The 16,715-nt window shown below is 47.6% G+C and overlaps 1 protein-coding gene across 2 annotated transcripts in view; it reads left to right on the forward strand.

The window, feature by feature from the left end:
• Positions 1-14,160, forward strand: part of amdhd1 (amidohydrolase domain containing 1) — a 61,537-nt gene extending 47,377 nt beyond the window's left edge. Inside the window, exons 7-9 of one of the 2 annotated variants that reach the window (XM_086009882.1) lie at positions 9,925-10,018; positions 12,472-12,632; positions 13,751-14,160. In XM_086009882.1, coding sequence (XP_085866008.1) covers positions 9,925-10,018; positions 12,472-12,632; positions 13,751-13,889 — 394 coding nt within the window. In that variant the 3' untranslated portion in view covers positions 13,890-14,160. The remainder of the gene's footprint in view (positions 1-9,924; positions 10,019-12,471; positions 12,633-13,750) is intronic. The other variant, XM_086009883.1, reaches the window with a different exon arrangement.
• Positions 14,161-16,715: the final 2,555 nt, after the last annotated feature.

Consider the following 16,715-nt stretch of genomic DNA (forward strand, 5'->3'; position numbering starts at 1 on the left):
GGCAGGAGATATGCAGGCCATGGATATACAGGTGGCAGATATACAGGCCACAGATATACAGGCCGCGGATATACAGGCAGCAGATATACAGGCAGCGGATATACAGGCAGCAGATATACAGGCCGCAGATATACAGGCAGCTGATATACAGGCAGCAGATATACAGGCAGTGCATATACAGGCAGCAGATATACAGGCCGCAGATATACAGGCCGCGGATATACAGGCAGCGGATATACAGGCAGCCGATATACAGGCCGCGGATATACAGGCAGGAGATATGCAGGCCATGGATATACAGGTGGCAGATATACAGGCCACAGATATACAGGCTGCAGATATACAGGCCGCGTATATACAGGCAGTGGATATACAGGCAGTGGACATACAGGCAGTGGATATACAGGCCATGGACATAGAGGCAGTGCATATACAGGCAGCAGATATACAGGCAGCGGATATACAGGCAGCAGATATACAGGCAGCGGATATACAGGCAGCAGATATACAGGCAGCGGATATACAGGCAGCAGATATACAGGCTGCAGATATACAGGCAGTGGATATACAGGCAGTGGATTTACAGGCAGCAGATATACAGGCCGTGGATATACAGGCTGCATATATACAGGCAGCGTATATACAGGCAGTGGATATACAGGCAGCAGATATACAGGCAGGAGATATACAGGCCGTGGATATACAGGCAGCACATATACAGGCAGTGGATATACAGGCAGCGGATATACAGGCAGGAGATATATAGGCCGTGGATATACAGGCGGCAGATATACAGGCAGCAGATATACAGGCCGCGGATATGCAGGCAGCAGATATACAGGCCGCAGATATACAGGCAGCACATATACAGGCAGGAGATATACAGGCTGCGGATATACAGGCAGCAGATATACAGGCAGCAGATATACAGGCAGCAGATATACAGGCAGCAGATACACCGGCCGTGGATATACAGGTGGTGGATATACAGGCGGTAGATATATAGGCGGCGGATATACAGGCAGCAGCAATAAAGGCAGTGGATATGCAGGCAGCGGATATACAGGTCGCGTATATACAGGCAGTGGATATATAGGCAGCGGACATACAGGCAGTGGATATACAGTCCATGGACATAGAGGCAGTGCATATACAGCAGCTGATATAGAGGCAGCGGATATACAGGCAGCAGATATACAGGCAGCGGATATACAGGCAGCAGATATACAGGCCGCAGATATACAGGCAGCTGATATACAGGCAGCAGATATACAGGCAGTGCATATACAGGCAGCAGATATGCAGGCCGCAGATATACAGGCCACGGATATACAGGCAGCGGATATACAGGCAGCCGATATACAGGCCGCGGATATACAGGCAGGAGATATGCAGGCCATGGATATACAGGTGGCAGATATACAGGCCACAGATATACAGGCTGCGGATATACAGGCCGCGTATATACAGGCAGTGGATATACAGGCAGCGGACATACAGGCAGTGGATATACAGGCCATGGACATAGAGGCAGTGCATATACAGGCAGCAGATATACAGGCAGCGGATATACAGGCAGCAGATATACAGGCAGCGGATATACAGGCAGCAGATATACAGGCAGCGGATATACAGGCAGCAGATATACAGGCTGCAGATATACAGGCAGTGGATATACAGGCAGCGGATATACAGGCAGCAGATATACTGGCCGTGGATATACAGGCTGCATATATACAGGCAGCGTATATACAGGCAGTGGATATACAGGCAGCAGATATACAGGCAGGAGATATACAGGCCGTGGATATACAGGCAGCACATATACAGGCAGTGGATATACAGGCAGCGGATATACAGGCAGGAGATATATAGGCCGTGGATATACAGGCGGCAGATATACAGGCAGCAGATATACAGGCCGCGGATATGCAGGCAGCAGATATACAGGCCGCAGATATACAGGCAGCACATATACAGGCAGGAGATATACAGGCTGCGGATATACAGGCAGCAGATATACAGGCAGCAGATATACAGGCAGCAGATATACAGGCAGCAGATACACCGGCCGTGGATATACAGGTGGTGGATATACAGGCGGTAGATATATAGGCGGCAGATATACAGGCAGCAGCAATAAAGGCAGTGGATATGCAGGCAGCGGATATACAGGCTGCGGATATACAGGCCGCGGATATACAGGCCACGGATATACAGACAGCAGATATACAGGCGGCGGATATACAGGCCGCGGATATACAGGCCGTGGATATAGAGGCAGCAGATATACAGGCAGCGGATATACAGAAGAGACAAGTTTGACAGACATGGAAAGACACCAATATCTGTCCACAAAATGCAAGTGTCTTCAACCGAGAACACGAAGGGTCAGAAGAAATCTGAGGATATGAGCAAACAATGCTCCATCCACAACAAGCCGCATCTATTAAGGAAGTGCAGAGTCTTCAGGGAGATGTCCCTGGAAGATCAGAAACAGTATCTCAAAGAGAACTCTATATGTTTCAAGTGCTGCTCTTCCATGAACCATCTCACCAAGAACTGCAAGGTAGAGGCAAAATGCACAGAATGTGAAAGTGATCGGCACATTTCAGCACTCCACCCAGGCCCAGCTCCTTGGAAATCAGAGTCGCCTCCTCACGCCTCAGAGCACGGCGGGGAGAGAGAGGGAGCTGCCAGTCCGGAGATTACATCCAAGTGCACTGAGGTGTGTGGAGAAGGAGTGAGCGCAAGAGCTGCTCCAAGATATGCCTCGTTAATGTGTACCCTGTAGGACATCGCCAGGAATCTGAAAAGATGTATGCCATACTAGATGAACAAAGCAATCGTTCTCTAGCAAAATCCGAGTTCTTCAACATCTTCAAGGTCAAAGGAAGTCTGTCGCCTTACACGCTGAAGACGTGTGCTGGACTTTCAGAGACAGCCGGCAGGAGGGCCTGCGGTTATGTTGTTGAGTCAGCCGACGGGAAGATTAGCCTCCCCCTTCCTACACTCATCGAATGTAATCAAGTCCCCGACAACCATTCTGAGATTCCTACTCCGAAAGCAGCTCATCATCACCGTCATCTGCGAGATCCCACCTCTTGATCCAGATGCAGGCATACTTCTGTTGTTGGGAAGGGACATCCTGAGGGTACATAAGATAAGGAAACAGATCAACGGTCCACATGACGCCCCTTTTGCCCAAAGGCTAGACCTTGGCTGGGTCATTGTTGGAGATGTGTGCCTCAAGGGCGCTCACAAGCCATCTCAGGTGAGCACACTCAAGACTTCCATCTTGGAGAATGGTCGTCCAAGCTACCTTACCCCATGCAGTAGTCAGATCCGAGTGACAGAGTTCAGTCATACGGCTCAGCCTCAGAAAACCCCAGCGCTGAACTCCACAGACAGCACACAGATGATGCTCACCGGAGAGAACCCGGGTCAGTCAGTCTTCTGTCGCACCGCCAATGACCACAAACTTGCTCCATCGATCGATGACATGAGATTCCTCCAGATTATGGACAATGAGGTCTCTCGTGACAGCTCTAACAGCTGGGTTGCACCCTTACCCTTCCAGAACCCCAGACGATGGCTGCCGAACAACAGGGAGTATGCCTATAATCATCTTAACTCACTCCGTCGCACACTAGAGAAGAAGCCAAAGATGAAAGCACACTTCCTAGAATTTGTCAAGAAAATGCTTGTCAACGATCATGCAGAGATAACTCCTACACGCCAGGAAGGCCAAGAGTGTTGGTACCTCCCTTCCTTCGGAGACTATCACCCCAAAAAGCCGGAACAGATCCGCGTGGTGTTTGACTCCAGTGCACCATATCAGGGAGTCTCTCTCAACAACGTACTCCTCACAGGGCCCGATCTCAACAACAGCCTCTTGGGGGTACTCATGAGATTCAGGAAAGAGCCCGTCATCATCGCTGCCGATATCCAGCACATGTTTCATTGCTTTGTGGTGAGAGAAGACCACAGAGACTTTCTCCGCTTCCTGTGGTATCGGGACAATGACCCCAACAGAGACATTGTGGACTACAGAATGCGTGTCCATGTCTTCGGGAATAGCCCATCCCCTGCTGTCGCCATGTACGGACTGAGGAGGGCTGCCAAGGAAGAAGACGACGACTTTGGCAGTGATGTGAGAGGGTTCATCGAACGAGAGTTCTATGTCGACGATGCACTAAAGTCATTCCTGACCGAAGCAGAGGCCATCAGTACCCTTGGACGAGCCCAGGAACTACTTGCACTATCCAACCTCAGGCTGCACAAGATAGCCTCTAACAGACCAGCAGTGATGGAGGCATTCCCCCCTGAAGATTGTGCTAAGGACGTCAAGGATCTAGACCTCTTCACTGATGACCTCCCCCAACAGCATAGCCTAGGAGTGTCTTGGAACATAGCAACAGACACGTTCATGTTCCAAGTCTTAGATGCCAAGAAACCCTTCACACATAGAGGAGTGCTCTCTACAGTCAACAGCCTATACGACCCTCTCGGCTTCTTAGCCCCTGTCACCATACAAGGCAGGATGCTCCTCAGGGAACTCTCCACACGCGCTGAAGAGTGGGATTCACCTCTCCCTGAAGAGATGGAAGCAGAGTGGGACAGATGGAGAGACTCACTCCAAGACTTACAGGAGATCCGAATACCTCACTCCTATACGTCTTTCTCTCCCTTAAATGCCCAATTCAAAGAGCTTTGTGTCTTTGCAGACGCATCCGCTAAGGCCATTGCAAGTGTGGCTTATCTGAAGGTCACCACTCAAGATGGACAAAGCAAAATCGTCTTCGTCTTTGGTAAGGCCAAGTTGGCACCCCAGCCAGACCTCACCATACCCAGATTGGAACTGTGCGCAGCAGCATTTGCAGTTGAGATTGCAGAGTTCATGGAAGAGGAGATTGATCTGAAGTTCGACAGCATCACATATTATATAGACAGCAAAGTGGTGCTAGGATACATCCATAACCAAAGTAGACGGTTCTACATATACGTGAACAACAGGGTCCAACATATTCAACAGTCCACATACCCCGACCAGTGGAGGTACGTCCCTACAGACCTGAACCCAGCTGACCATGGGTCTAGATCTGTAACAGCGTCCCTACTCAGCAGCACGACTTGGCTGTCAGGACCTGCTTTTCTTCAGGATCCGTCCCCACACTTCTCTGAAATCAACGAGTCATTCGACCTCCTCAACCCTGTTTCTGACTCCGAGATACGCCCACAAGTCACAGCGAACGTTACTCAAATCTCTAAGGACCTGATGAGCACCAAACGCTTCGAGCGTTTCTCCAAATGGAACACTCTCATAAAGACGGTAGCACGCCTAACCCACATAGCTCGTACCTTCTCCCAGTCTACACAAGAGAGTAGCTACCATGGGTGACACATCTGTCGTAAGAGTCCCTCTGAAGAGGAGCTCAAGAGAGCCAAAATCCTTGTGATGAAGAGTGTCCAACACGAGTGTTACTCAGAAGAGTTGAAGTGCATAGCAGCAGAACGCAACCTACCCCCTCACAGCAGTCTACGGAAGCTGCATCCTATCGTCGACACCGATGGACTGTCTCTGGGGTGGTTCTTCTTTTGTCGCCGGAGGACTCCAGTGACAAGTAAAGTTCGGACTATGTGGAGTCATTAACGATCCCAGATGGGGAGTGTTCTGGACTTATCACATGCAGATAGCATCCTCTGGTGGTGGTTATTGTGTTAACAGTGTTAGTATACAGCAGAGGTCAGTTGACCTTTCTTCCTGTTTGACCCCGGTAGTAGTTTCCCAGAAAGAACCTAGCAGAGTAATGGAGGATCTTCCATGAGGAATTCCATTCTCAATCCAATTGCATCTTATCTCATATGTTAGGCCAGACGCAATATCTGTGAGTATCTTTGTTTGTTAACATGATAGCAACTTTGTCAGTGTGGTATTTGACAATACTTTGTTTATAAAGAAGTTAATAGTTGGTAGTTATCAAAGTCCAGCTTAAATGTTAGTTAGTTATACAATTAGTCTATTCTATTGTTATAAATATGTATATATCTTATGTAATATCTAATGTATAGTACTTAGTTCTATGTACAGAACATAATTTGTCTTTGTTTACAGTTTCACAAATTTGTTCAAGTAAAGCTTCAAAACAGCAAACCGGCTTCATGAGGAATTATTTGAATAAGTGTTTAACTTGCTGGATAACTAGATAGGAGCATGTCTAGCGAGGCCAGTACACATATAAAGGCAGTGGATATACAGGCAGCGGATATACAGGCCGCAGATATGCAGGCTGCGGATATGCAGGCTGCGGATATACAGGCAGTGGATATACAGGCAGCAGATATACAGGCCGTGGATATACAGGCAGCAGATATACAGGCCATGGATATGCAGGCAGCAGATATACAGGCCGCAAAAATACGGGTGGCGGATATACAGGCGGCAGATATACAGGCCACGGATATACAGGTAGTGGATATACAGGCGGCAGATATACAGGTGGCGGATATACAGGCAGCGGATATACTGGCGGCAGATATACAGGCAGCGGATATACAGGCAGCGGATACACAGGCAGCAGATACACAGGCTGTGGATACACAGGCAGCGGATACACAGGCAGCGGATATACAGGCAGCGGATATACAGGCAGCAGATACACTGGCAGCGGATATACAGGTCACGGATATACAGGCCACGGACATACAGGCCGCGGATATAGAGGCCGCAGATATACAGGCCGCAGATATACAGGCCGCAGATATACAGGCAGCGGATTTACAGGCAGGGCATATACAGGCAGCGGATATACAGGCAGTGGATATACAGGCAGCGGATATACAGGCAGCGGATATACAGGCCGCAGATATACAGGCAGCAGATATACAGGCAGCGGATATACAGGCAGCAGATATACAGGCAGTGGATATACAGGCTGCAGATATACAGGCCACAGATATACAGGCAGCACATATACAGGCAGTGGATATACAGGCCGCAGATATACAGGCAGCGGATATACAGGCAGCGGATATACAGGCAGCGGATATACAGGCTGCAGATATACAGGCAGCGCATATACAGGCAGTGGATATACAGGCAGTGGATATACAGGCCGCAGATATACAGGCCGCAGATATAGAGGCAGCAGTTATACAGGCAGCGGATATACAGGCCGCAGATTTACAGGCAGCGCATATACAGGCAGTGGATATACAGGCCGCAGATATACAGGCAGCGGATATACAGGCAGCGGATATACAGGCAGCGGATAGACAGGCCGCGGATACACAGGCCGCGGATATATAGGCAGCGGATATACAGGCTGCAGATATACAGGCAGTGGATTTACAGGCAGGGCATATACCTGCAGCAGATATACAGGCAGCGGATATACAGGCCGCACATATAGATGCAGCAGATATACAGGCCGCAGATGTACAGGCAGTGGATATACAGGCAGCAGGTATACAGGCCGTGGATATACAGGCAGCGGATATACAGGCCGCGGATATACAGGCCGCGGATATACAGGCAGCGGATATACAGGCGGCAGATATACAGACTGCAGATATGCAGGCAGCAGATATACAGGCCATGGATATACAGGCAGCAGATATACCGGCAATGGATATACATGTGGCTGATATACAGGCGGCGGATATACAGGCAGCAGATATACTGGCCGCGGATATACATGTTGTGGATATACAGGCAGCAGATATACCGGCCGTGGATATACAGGCGGTGGATATACAGGCAGCGGATATACAGGCCGCGGATATGCAGGCTGTGGATATACAGGCTGCAGGTGTACAGACAGCAGATATGCAAGCAGCGGATATACAGGCGGCAGACATACAGGCCGTGGATATACAGGCAGCAGATATACAGGCAGCGGTTATACAGGCCCCATATATACCGGCCGCAGATATACAGGCCATGGATATACAGGATGTGGATATACAGGCAGCTGATATACAGGCCGTGGATATACAGGCAGCGGATATACAGGCCGCGGATATACAGGTGGCAGATATACAGGCGGCAGATATACAGGCGGCAGATATACAGGCGGCGGATATACAGGCGGCGGATATACAGGCAGCAGATATACAGGCTGCGGATATACAGGCAGCGGATATACAGGCAGCGGATATACAGGCAGCGGATATATAGGCTGCAGATATACAGGCCGCGGATATACAGGCGGCAGATATACAGGCCGCGGATATACAGGCAGCAGATATACAGGCAGCGGATATACAGGCCCCATATATAAAGGCCGCAGATATACAGGCCATGGATATACAGGATGTGGATATACAGGCAGTGGATATACAGGCCGTGGATATACAGGCAGCGGATATACAGGCCACGGATATACAGGCGGCAGATATACAGGCGGCAGATATACAGGCCGCGGATATACAGGCGGCAGATATACAGGCCGCGAATATACAGGCAGTGGATATACAGGCCGCGGATATACAGGCCGCGGATATACAGGCAGTGGATACACAGGCAGCAGATATACAGGCCACGGATATACAGGCAGTGGATATACAGGCCGCGGATATACAGGCAGCAGATATACAGGCAGCGGATATACAGGCCGCAGATATACAGGCCGCAGATATACAGGCCGCGGATATACAGGATGTGGATATACAGGCAGCAGATATACAGACAGTGGATATACAGGCTGCGGATATACAGGCCGCGGATATACAGGCCGCGGATATACAGGCAGCGGATATACAAGCCGCAGATATACAGGCACACAGTCATGAGTTCTTAGAAAGGTAATGGGGGGACTGGGGAGCAGAAAAAATACTTTGGCAGAAATATTTACCCGTTTGTTGAGGACTAAGCTGATTTATTGGTTGTACGAGGATTAAAGTGCGCCCTTATTAATACAAGAGAAAGTGGCACAATTCTGGAAAATCTAGCAGCTTCACATCACTGGCAGAAAAGTTACAACAACTTGCATTTGTATAACGTCTTTAACAGATGTTTAAAAGTCAATCAGACAAACGCCGAGCCAAAGGGGGAGAAATTAGGAGGGGAGACCAAAATTATGTTCAGAGGTAGATTTAAGGAGGACCTCGAAAGAGGAGATGGACGTGGAGAGGCGAAGAGGTTTAGGGAGGGAATTCCAGAGCTGAGGGCCGAGACGGCTGAAGATACGGCCGTCAATGGTGGAGCGAAGGGAGGGGGATGGAGGAGGTCAGAGTCGGGGGAAACCGGAGAGTATATTAGAGTATTACTGGTAAATGATTTAAAATTTATATAGTACTAGCTGGGGGGGCCCGGCGTTGCCAGGGCAGTTTAGAGGGCTGCGCAGTTGACGGCCGGCCACTGCCACTCCCCCGCTCTGTGTCTCGGGCCGCGCGGTTGACGGCCGCCCGCTGCCGCTCCCCCGCTATGTGTCTCGGGCCGAGCGGTTGTGAGGCCCAGCCCGAGTGACCCCAACTCATCTCCCGCTCTGGTGGGCCGACGCAGCTGCCCCACTCGCTGTTGAGGAAAAGCAGGGGGAAAAATGGCGGCGACGTTTGGGGAGGCTGCAGGATTAGGTCCCACCCGTGATGCACTGATTGGTCAACCATCAGGTCACTGAACTGTAGGATTGGTCAACCATCACGTCACTCAACGCTAATGAGCGGTAGGATTGGTCAACCGCTAATGAGCGGATTTTTGAACGTTTTTTGTATACTGTCCGAACAATTTTTGTCTGACCAAAAAGTAAATACACCTATGACACTCCCCTGATCATCAGCTTTCTTTTGATATAACATATGTGTAGGTACGCTCTATAACATATAGACATACAGACAGACATACAGACAAACCAACTGCTTTATTATATATATAGGTAGATAGATGAAATCATACTGATAGTTGCATTTCTGAAACATTTTCAGGCTTAAAACCCCACGAGCTCGAGACATGCTTGACAATGGAGTGATTGTTGCCCTCGGCAGTGACTTTAACCCTAATGCGTATTGCTTCTCTATGGTAAGTAAACATATTCTTTCTAGTTTGATTCAGTGTTTTTGTAATTGTTTGGTAAATGGAATGATGTATTTAATGGTGAGAACAGATGAGTTCACATTTTGGATGTGGACCCTTTGAAAAGAAAGAACTTGCATTTATATAGCGCCTTTCACAACCTCAGGATATCACAAAGCACTGAAGTACTTTTGAAGTATAGTCACTGTTATAATGTAGGAAACGTGACACAGCAAGATCCACCACATCATCTGTTTTAGTGATCTTGGCTGAGGGATAAATATTGGCCAGGACTCCATGGGATCTTTTACGTCCACAAGAGAGGGAAGACAGAGCCTTGGTTTAAGGTCTCATCCGAAAGACGGCACCTCCGACAGTGCAGCACTCTCTACTGCACTGGAAGCAACAGTCTAGATTATGTGCTCATGTCTCTGGAGTGGGACCCACGACCTTCTGACTCAGAGGCGAGAGTGCCACCCCTGAGCCACGGCTAGCAAGTGTTTTGACAAAGGGTCCGCAATTAATTCAATGTAAGCAATACAGCTGGTAGGCTATATGAACATATGAAATAGGAGCAGGAGTAGGTCATATGGCCACAGGCTACAGTTCTGTCCCTGTTAACAATTCTGAGCATTACCTGAGAGCAATAATTAAATGGAGAAGTTTAATTTTGTGTCAGTTTCTACATTTAAATGACTGAATAAAGGTTATGTTTTCATTGAGAAAGCTTCAGTTATATCCGGCACGATAAAAATAAAATGTACAGATCTCAACATACACCCACCTCCTTCAACAAAGTACAGCAACCGATGTTAGTTTGGAGATTTGGCAAAGTATCCCTCCAGCCTAATTCAGTCCATGTCACTTCACTGTGGGTCGGAGTGGGACGGAAGGTGGGTTATCCAACAATCATTAGCGTCACTCCTTGGTTAAGCCACCAGAAGCTGAGATTAAAAAGCACAGAAAGCCCTTCTTCCACCATTGGCCCGACCATGAATTGACGGGCATGAAAAGACCAGCTGGCCCCTCAAGCTTACACCATACCATGATGGCCGGAGCATCACGAAAAAATACTTCTTTCCTCGTCCCCCCCCTGCCCCCACTCCCTTTCCACCCCCGGCACCCATGTCCTCTCCTGGGAGAAGCAAAAAAACAGAAAAAACCCAGGGCCAATAAGGGAAAAAATACACTGGAAAATTCCTCTCCAACCCCCTCAGGCGATCGAAACCAATCCAGGAGATCACATGTTATCTAGAAAGACACTTCCCTTCTGTATGATGCGATCTCTGCCCCAATCAGGAACCAGTCCAGCTCCCTCTTGAAGGCAGAGAGTCAGCACCCAGCACACCAGCCGGCAACGCATTCTAGAGGCTCACTGCTCGCTGGGAAAAGAAGAACCGCCCAACATCCTGTCTATTCCTACTCTTTCATAGTTTAAACTCATGTCCCCTGGTCCTCCCCAATCTGTTAAACTGGAATAATCTATCAATAGGCACACTCTCCAGCCCTTCAATTATTTTATAGACCTCCATCAGGTCGTCTCTAAGTCTACGCTGCTCTAAGGTAGATAGACCAGGCTCCTGAGCCTCTCTGATTGGTGAGATTTTTTACGATGGGAATCATTCTCGTAGCTCTACTCTGGACCTTTTCAAGGCCATTATATCGCCCACCATGTGTGGGGGCCAAAACTGGGCACAGCACTCCAGATGTGGTCTGACCAGCGACCCTTATAGTGCCAAAATAGAGTCCTTTGATTTATACTGAATGGTTCTATTAATACAACACAACACCCTGTTAGCTTTAGCTACAGTTTCTGTGCATTGGTCATGAACCTTCAGTGATCTATGCACAATAACACCAAGCTCTTTTTCTCTTCAGTATTGTTCCCTGCAAATGACGCGTGTCTCCTGTGTTGGCCGTACCAACATGCATGATACTACATTTACCAAAATTAAATGCCATTTGCCATTGTGTGGCCCACTCCCCTAGTGCATCTAAATTGTTTGGGATTTGATTTCACTCCTCTACTGCCTTAACCTTTGCACAGATTTTAGTGCCACCTGTAAACCTATTTATCATTCTCCCAACACCACTGACCAGGTCATTAATAAAGTGAGTGAAGAGTAGCGGGCCCAGGTCCGATCCCTGGGGGACACCATGGGGAGAAATTCGGTATCGTCCCGTTTAGGGTGCTAAGTTTTAATAGTTGAAAAAATTAGCGCCAGGCTAATTCAAATTCTGTGTCAGATATGCATAGACTGGGCTGTGCATTAGAATTGTTGTGCCGTCCACATTCAGAGCAGTCGGTGTGTTATAGTTTAAGGGGAATTTACAACTGTACAAAAGATGATCAGTTATTGGGTGAGGGCTGTGTACTGTATGGATATTTACTTGATATCTTTGCTTTTCTGGTCTCCACAAGCCTCTAACATCACGTTGAACTGATCTTTCCCCTGTAGCCAATGATCATGCACATGGCATGTGTAAACATGAAGATGACGATGGCTGAGAGTCTGGCAGCTGCCACCATCAACGCTGCCTATGCCCTTGGGAAATCTCAGTCTCACGGCTCCCTGGAGGTGGGGAAGCAAGGAGATATCCTCATCATTAATGCACCAAGGTGCGCCATGCATTGAAACTTTACTCAGCTGTCCTCAAATAACAGATACATGGCTGGCAAAAAATAAAGTCACAAATCTTTACAAATTTAATGAAGTTAATGAGGACCAGTGTGTTAGAAGGCTCCGCTTCAGCAAGAACGTGGGCACAGAACTTTGTCACCAGAACTCTGCAGGGCATCATTGACTGCACACACATCACTTTGCGGGCACCTCATAACAATCCTGAGGTATTCCATAACCACAAAGGCTACCACTCACTTAATGTGCAGTTGGTGTGCGACCACACACGGCGAATCCTGACCGTCAATGCCCGCTATCCTGGCAGCAGCCACGATGCCTTAATCCTGTGCCAGCTCTGTTCCAGCCACCACATCAAGCTTGTGGCTGGCTGCTCAGCGACCAGGGCTATCCGCTCTCCACCTGGCTCATGACTCCCCTCCACAACCCCAACACTCCTGACCAGCACTCATATCATGAGAGCCATGCTGCCACCAGGAACATCATCGAGCAGCTCAAGCAACGGTACTGTTGTTCCACCTCCGTGCCTCGTAATCATACAAGGTGATACAGGCTGGTGTAAATCAACTCCCATAAAAGTAAGGGAGTCACACCACTAACGGGAGTGACTGACCCCACTGAACCTAAAAGGGGCAGACCCCAATTTGTAACAGTTACCTGAAGCAATGACTTCATTAAAGTTGAATCTTTTCTGTTGCTTGTTTCAAATAACTTGAAGAAAATGTACTTTAGAAAAATGGCCATTCCATAACCTCGTTTGCAGACTGATTAGTAGTTTAAATTGATCATTGCCCAGGTACCAAGAAGTTTAACCTTGTTTGTTCCTTAAAAAATATAAACCTACAATATATCAATGGATGTGTACTGATATGTTGTGTTTTTCCCATTTAGACAGTACAATATCTTAATTGTGTATTATCTTTTATAACTTTATATACCATCATTTTTTAATTTAGTTGCAGTTCACCTATTTACACTTTGCTACAACATCGACAAAGTCATTTGACGTTCCCAAATTGAAGGTCCAAATAAGATTGCTTTATAAAGCTACCTCCTGAATCACGCAACCGCTGCAGTAAACCCTTCTCTTTTTCTAAAGGTGGGAACACTTGATTTATCAGTTTGGAGGCCATCGGGAACTAATCAAGTATGTAATTACCAAAGGAAAGATTGCATATGAAAATGAAAGCTGTCTGGGTTATTCACGGCTTGGGAGTCCAGATTCTCATCTGAAGTGACTGTGAGCTGTTCTGAAGGACCGCGATCATGAATACGAGCACCTGAAATAGACTGATGGACAAGTTTAAGATGGTCTGTGTACAAACTCAGACACCAGAATAAGATGAAGATTGAATGGCGCCTTGTATAGATACTCAACTGTATCACCAGAAATAGCCTAATGATTATTTATTAATTCAAATATACTATGTATCTTTACTAGTGAGGTCTTTATTCCATATAAACCAGTAGGAAATTGTGTCTAAATAAACTACCTGAAGAGCAACCCTACAGATTTCACTTGAAGGTGGACATTTGTTTCAAGAACTTGCCATGTTTTCTCTTGTCTGGGTCGTCTGTTGCTTGTCTGCATTTTGATGATCAGCGGTGAGTGTGAAAGGCTCTGAGACACAACCAATCACAGCTGGCTTCAGCATCACCAAAACCATTGGTTGATTCTAGTTTGTGCTTTAGTAGGTTCCTTGGTAACCCAGGCACTGAAGTGGAGTTCAAACTTTCAAGGTGGGGAAGGGACTGGGCTAGCCTTAGGGACACCAACTCTGATTGGACATATTTCTGGAGGTTTCATCACAGGACCTCCCACCTCCAGTCCAACAGCCTTTTCTCCGCACCGCCCCCCCCACCCCATCTCCAATCTTTTAATAACTAATAAACAAAAGTGTTCAAAGAAAATGAGAAAAACGCAATTTTTTTTTTTAATGCCCCGTGATTTCTTTTCCCTGAGTTGTTTGCAACAGCGTCCAGGAAATGAATCAATCATTCCTGGAGGGTTGGCAACCCAAGCTAGTGTAGGCGTGTCCTAACGACGGCTCATGGGCCACAACTGGCCTGGGAAGCTCAGCACAATTTTTGCTTATATTTCCAATTTGTTCGTTTGTCTTCTTCAAGCTGCATTTGCCTGGACGGTTGGTAAGGGCTGTTGGTTTTTTAAATCCTAACTCACCACCCAATTCCATTAGTATTCACAAGGTTAAGGTATGTAAATGAATGGGACTATTTGACAAACTTTCTGTGTGATCTGTCACTCCATGGGATGCATCTAAATGATATGCCCTCCCTTAGCCGATGAATCAGTCCTCCTCCATATTGAACACCATTAAGGGTAGCAAGGGCACAGGATATACTCTGGGTGGGGAATTCAATATCCAGCACAAACAGTGGCTCGGTAGCACCACTACTGACTGAGTTGGTCGAGTCCTGAAGGACTTAACTGCTAGACTGGGCTTGAGGGAGCTGGTGAGAGAACCAACACGAGGGTATTATCTACTTGACTTCATCCTCACCAATCTACCTGTTGCAGATGCATATGTCCATGACAGCATTAGTAGGAGTGACCACCACACAGTCCTTGTGGAGACCAAGTTCTGTCTTCACATGTTGTGCGGCACTACCACCGTGCTTGGTGAAATAGATTCAGAACAGATCTAGAAACTCAAAACTGGGCATCCATAAGGCGTTGCGGGCCATCAGCAGCAGCAGAATTGTATTCCACCACAATCTGTAACCTCATGCCCCGGTATATCCCTCACTCAACCATCAGGCCAACCCTGGTTCAATGAAAGGTGTAGAACAGCATGCCAGGAGCAGAACCAGGCATACCTGGTGAAGCTGCAACACAAGATTACATGTATGCTAAACACCGGAAACATCGTGCTATAGACAGAGCTAAGCGATCCCATAACCAATGGATCAGATCAAAGCTCTGCAGTTCTGCTACATCCAGTCGCAAATGCTGGTGGACAATTAAGCAACTAACAGGAGGAGGAGGCTCCATGAATGTCCCCATCCTCAATAGAAACATAGAAGATAGGAGCAGGAGTAGGCCATTCGGCCCCTCGAGCCTGCGCCGCCATTTAATGAGATCATGGCTGATCATCCAAATTCAGTACCCTGTCCCTGCTTTCTCCCCATATCCCTTGATCACTTTAGCCTTAAGAAATATATCCAACTCCTTCTTGAATATATTTAATGAATTGACCTCAACTGCCCTCTGTGGTAGAGAATTCCACAGGTTCACCACTCTCTGGGTGAAGAAATTCCTCATCTCAATCCTAAATGGCTTACCCCTTATCCTTAGCCTGCGACCCCTGGTTCTGGACTCCCCCGCCATCGGGAACATCCTTCCTGCATCTAGTCTGTCTAGTCCTGTTAGAATTTTATAAGTTTCAATGAGATCCCCTCTCATTCTTCTAAACTCTACCGAATACAAGCCTAATCAAACAGTCTCTCTTCATACGTCATTCCTGCCATCCCAGGTATCAGTCTGGTGAATCTTCGCTGCACTCCCTCCATGGTAAGAACATCCTTCCTCAGATAAGGTGACAAAAACTGCACACAATACTCAAGATGTGGTCTCACCAAGGCCCTGTACAACTGCAGCAAGACATCCTTGCTCCTGTACTTGAATCCTCTCGCTATGAAGGCCAACATACCATTTGCCTTCTTAACCACCTGCTGCACCTGCATGCTTACCTTCAGCGTCTGGTGCACAAGGACACCCAGGTCTCGTTGCACTTCCCCTTTTCCCAATCTATTGCCATTCAGATAATAATCTGCCTTCCTGTTTTTGCCACCAAAGTGGATAATCTCGCATTTATCCACATTATACTGCATCTGCCCAATCACCCAACCTGTCCCAATCATACTGGAGTTTCTCTGCATCCTCCTCACAGAACATATGCCCACCCTGCTTTGTGTCATCTGCAAACTTGGAGATATTACATCTAGTTCCCTCATCCAGATCATTAATATATATTGTGAATAGCTGGGGTCCTAGCAGCGATCCCTGCGGTACCCCACTAGTCACTGCCTGCCATTCGGAAAAA

Source organism: Somniosus microcephalus, chromosome 17 (genome assembly GCF_052327205.1).
Source record: "Somniosus microcephalus isolate GS21.2 chromosome 17, FLI_Smic_1.0, whole genome shotgun sequence".
NCBI lineage: Eukaryota > Metazoa > Chordata > Chondrichthyes > Squaliformes > Somniosidae > Somniosus > Somniosus microcephalus.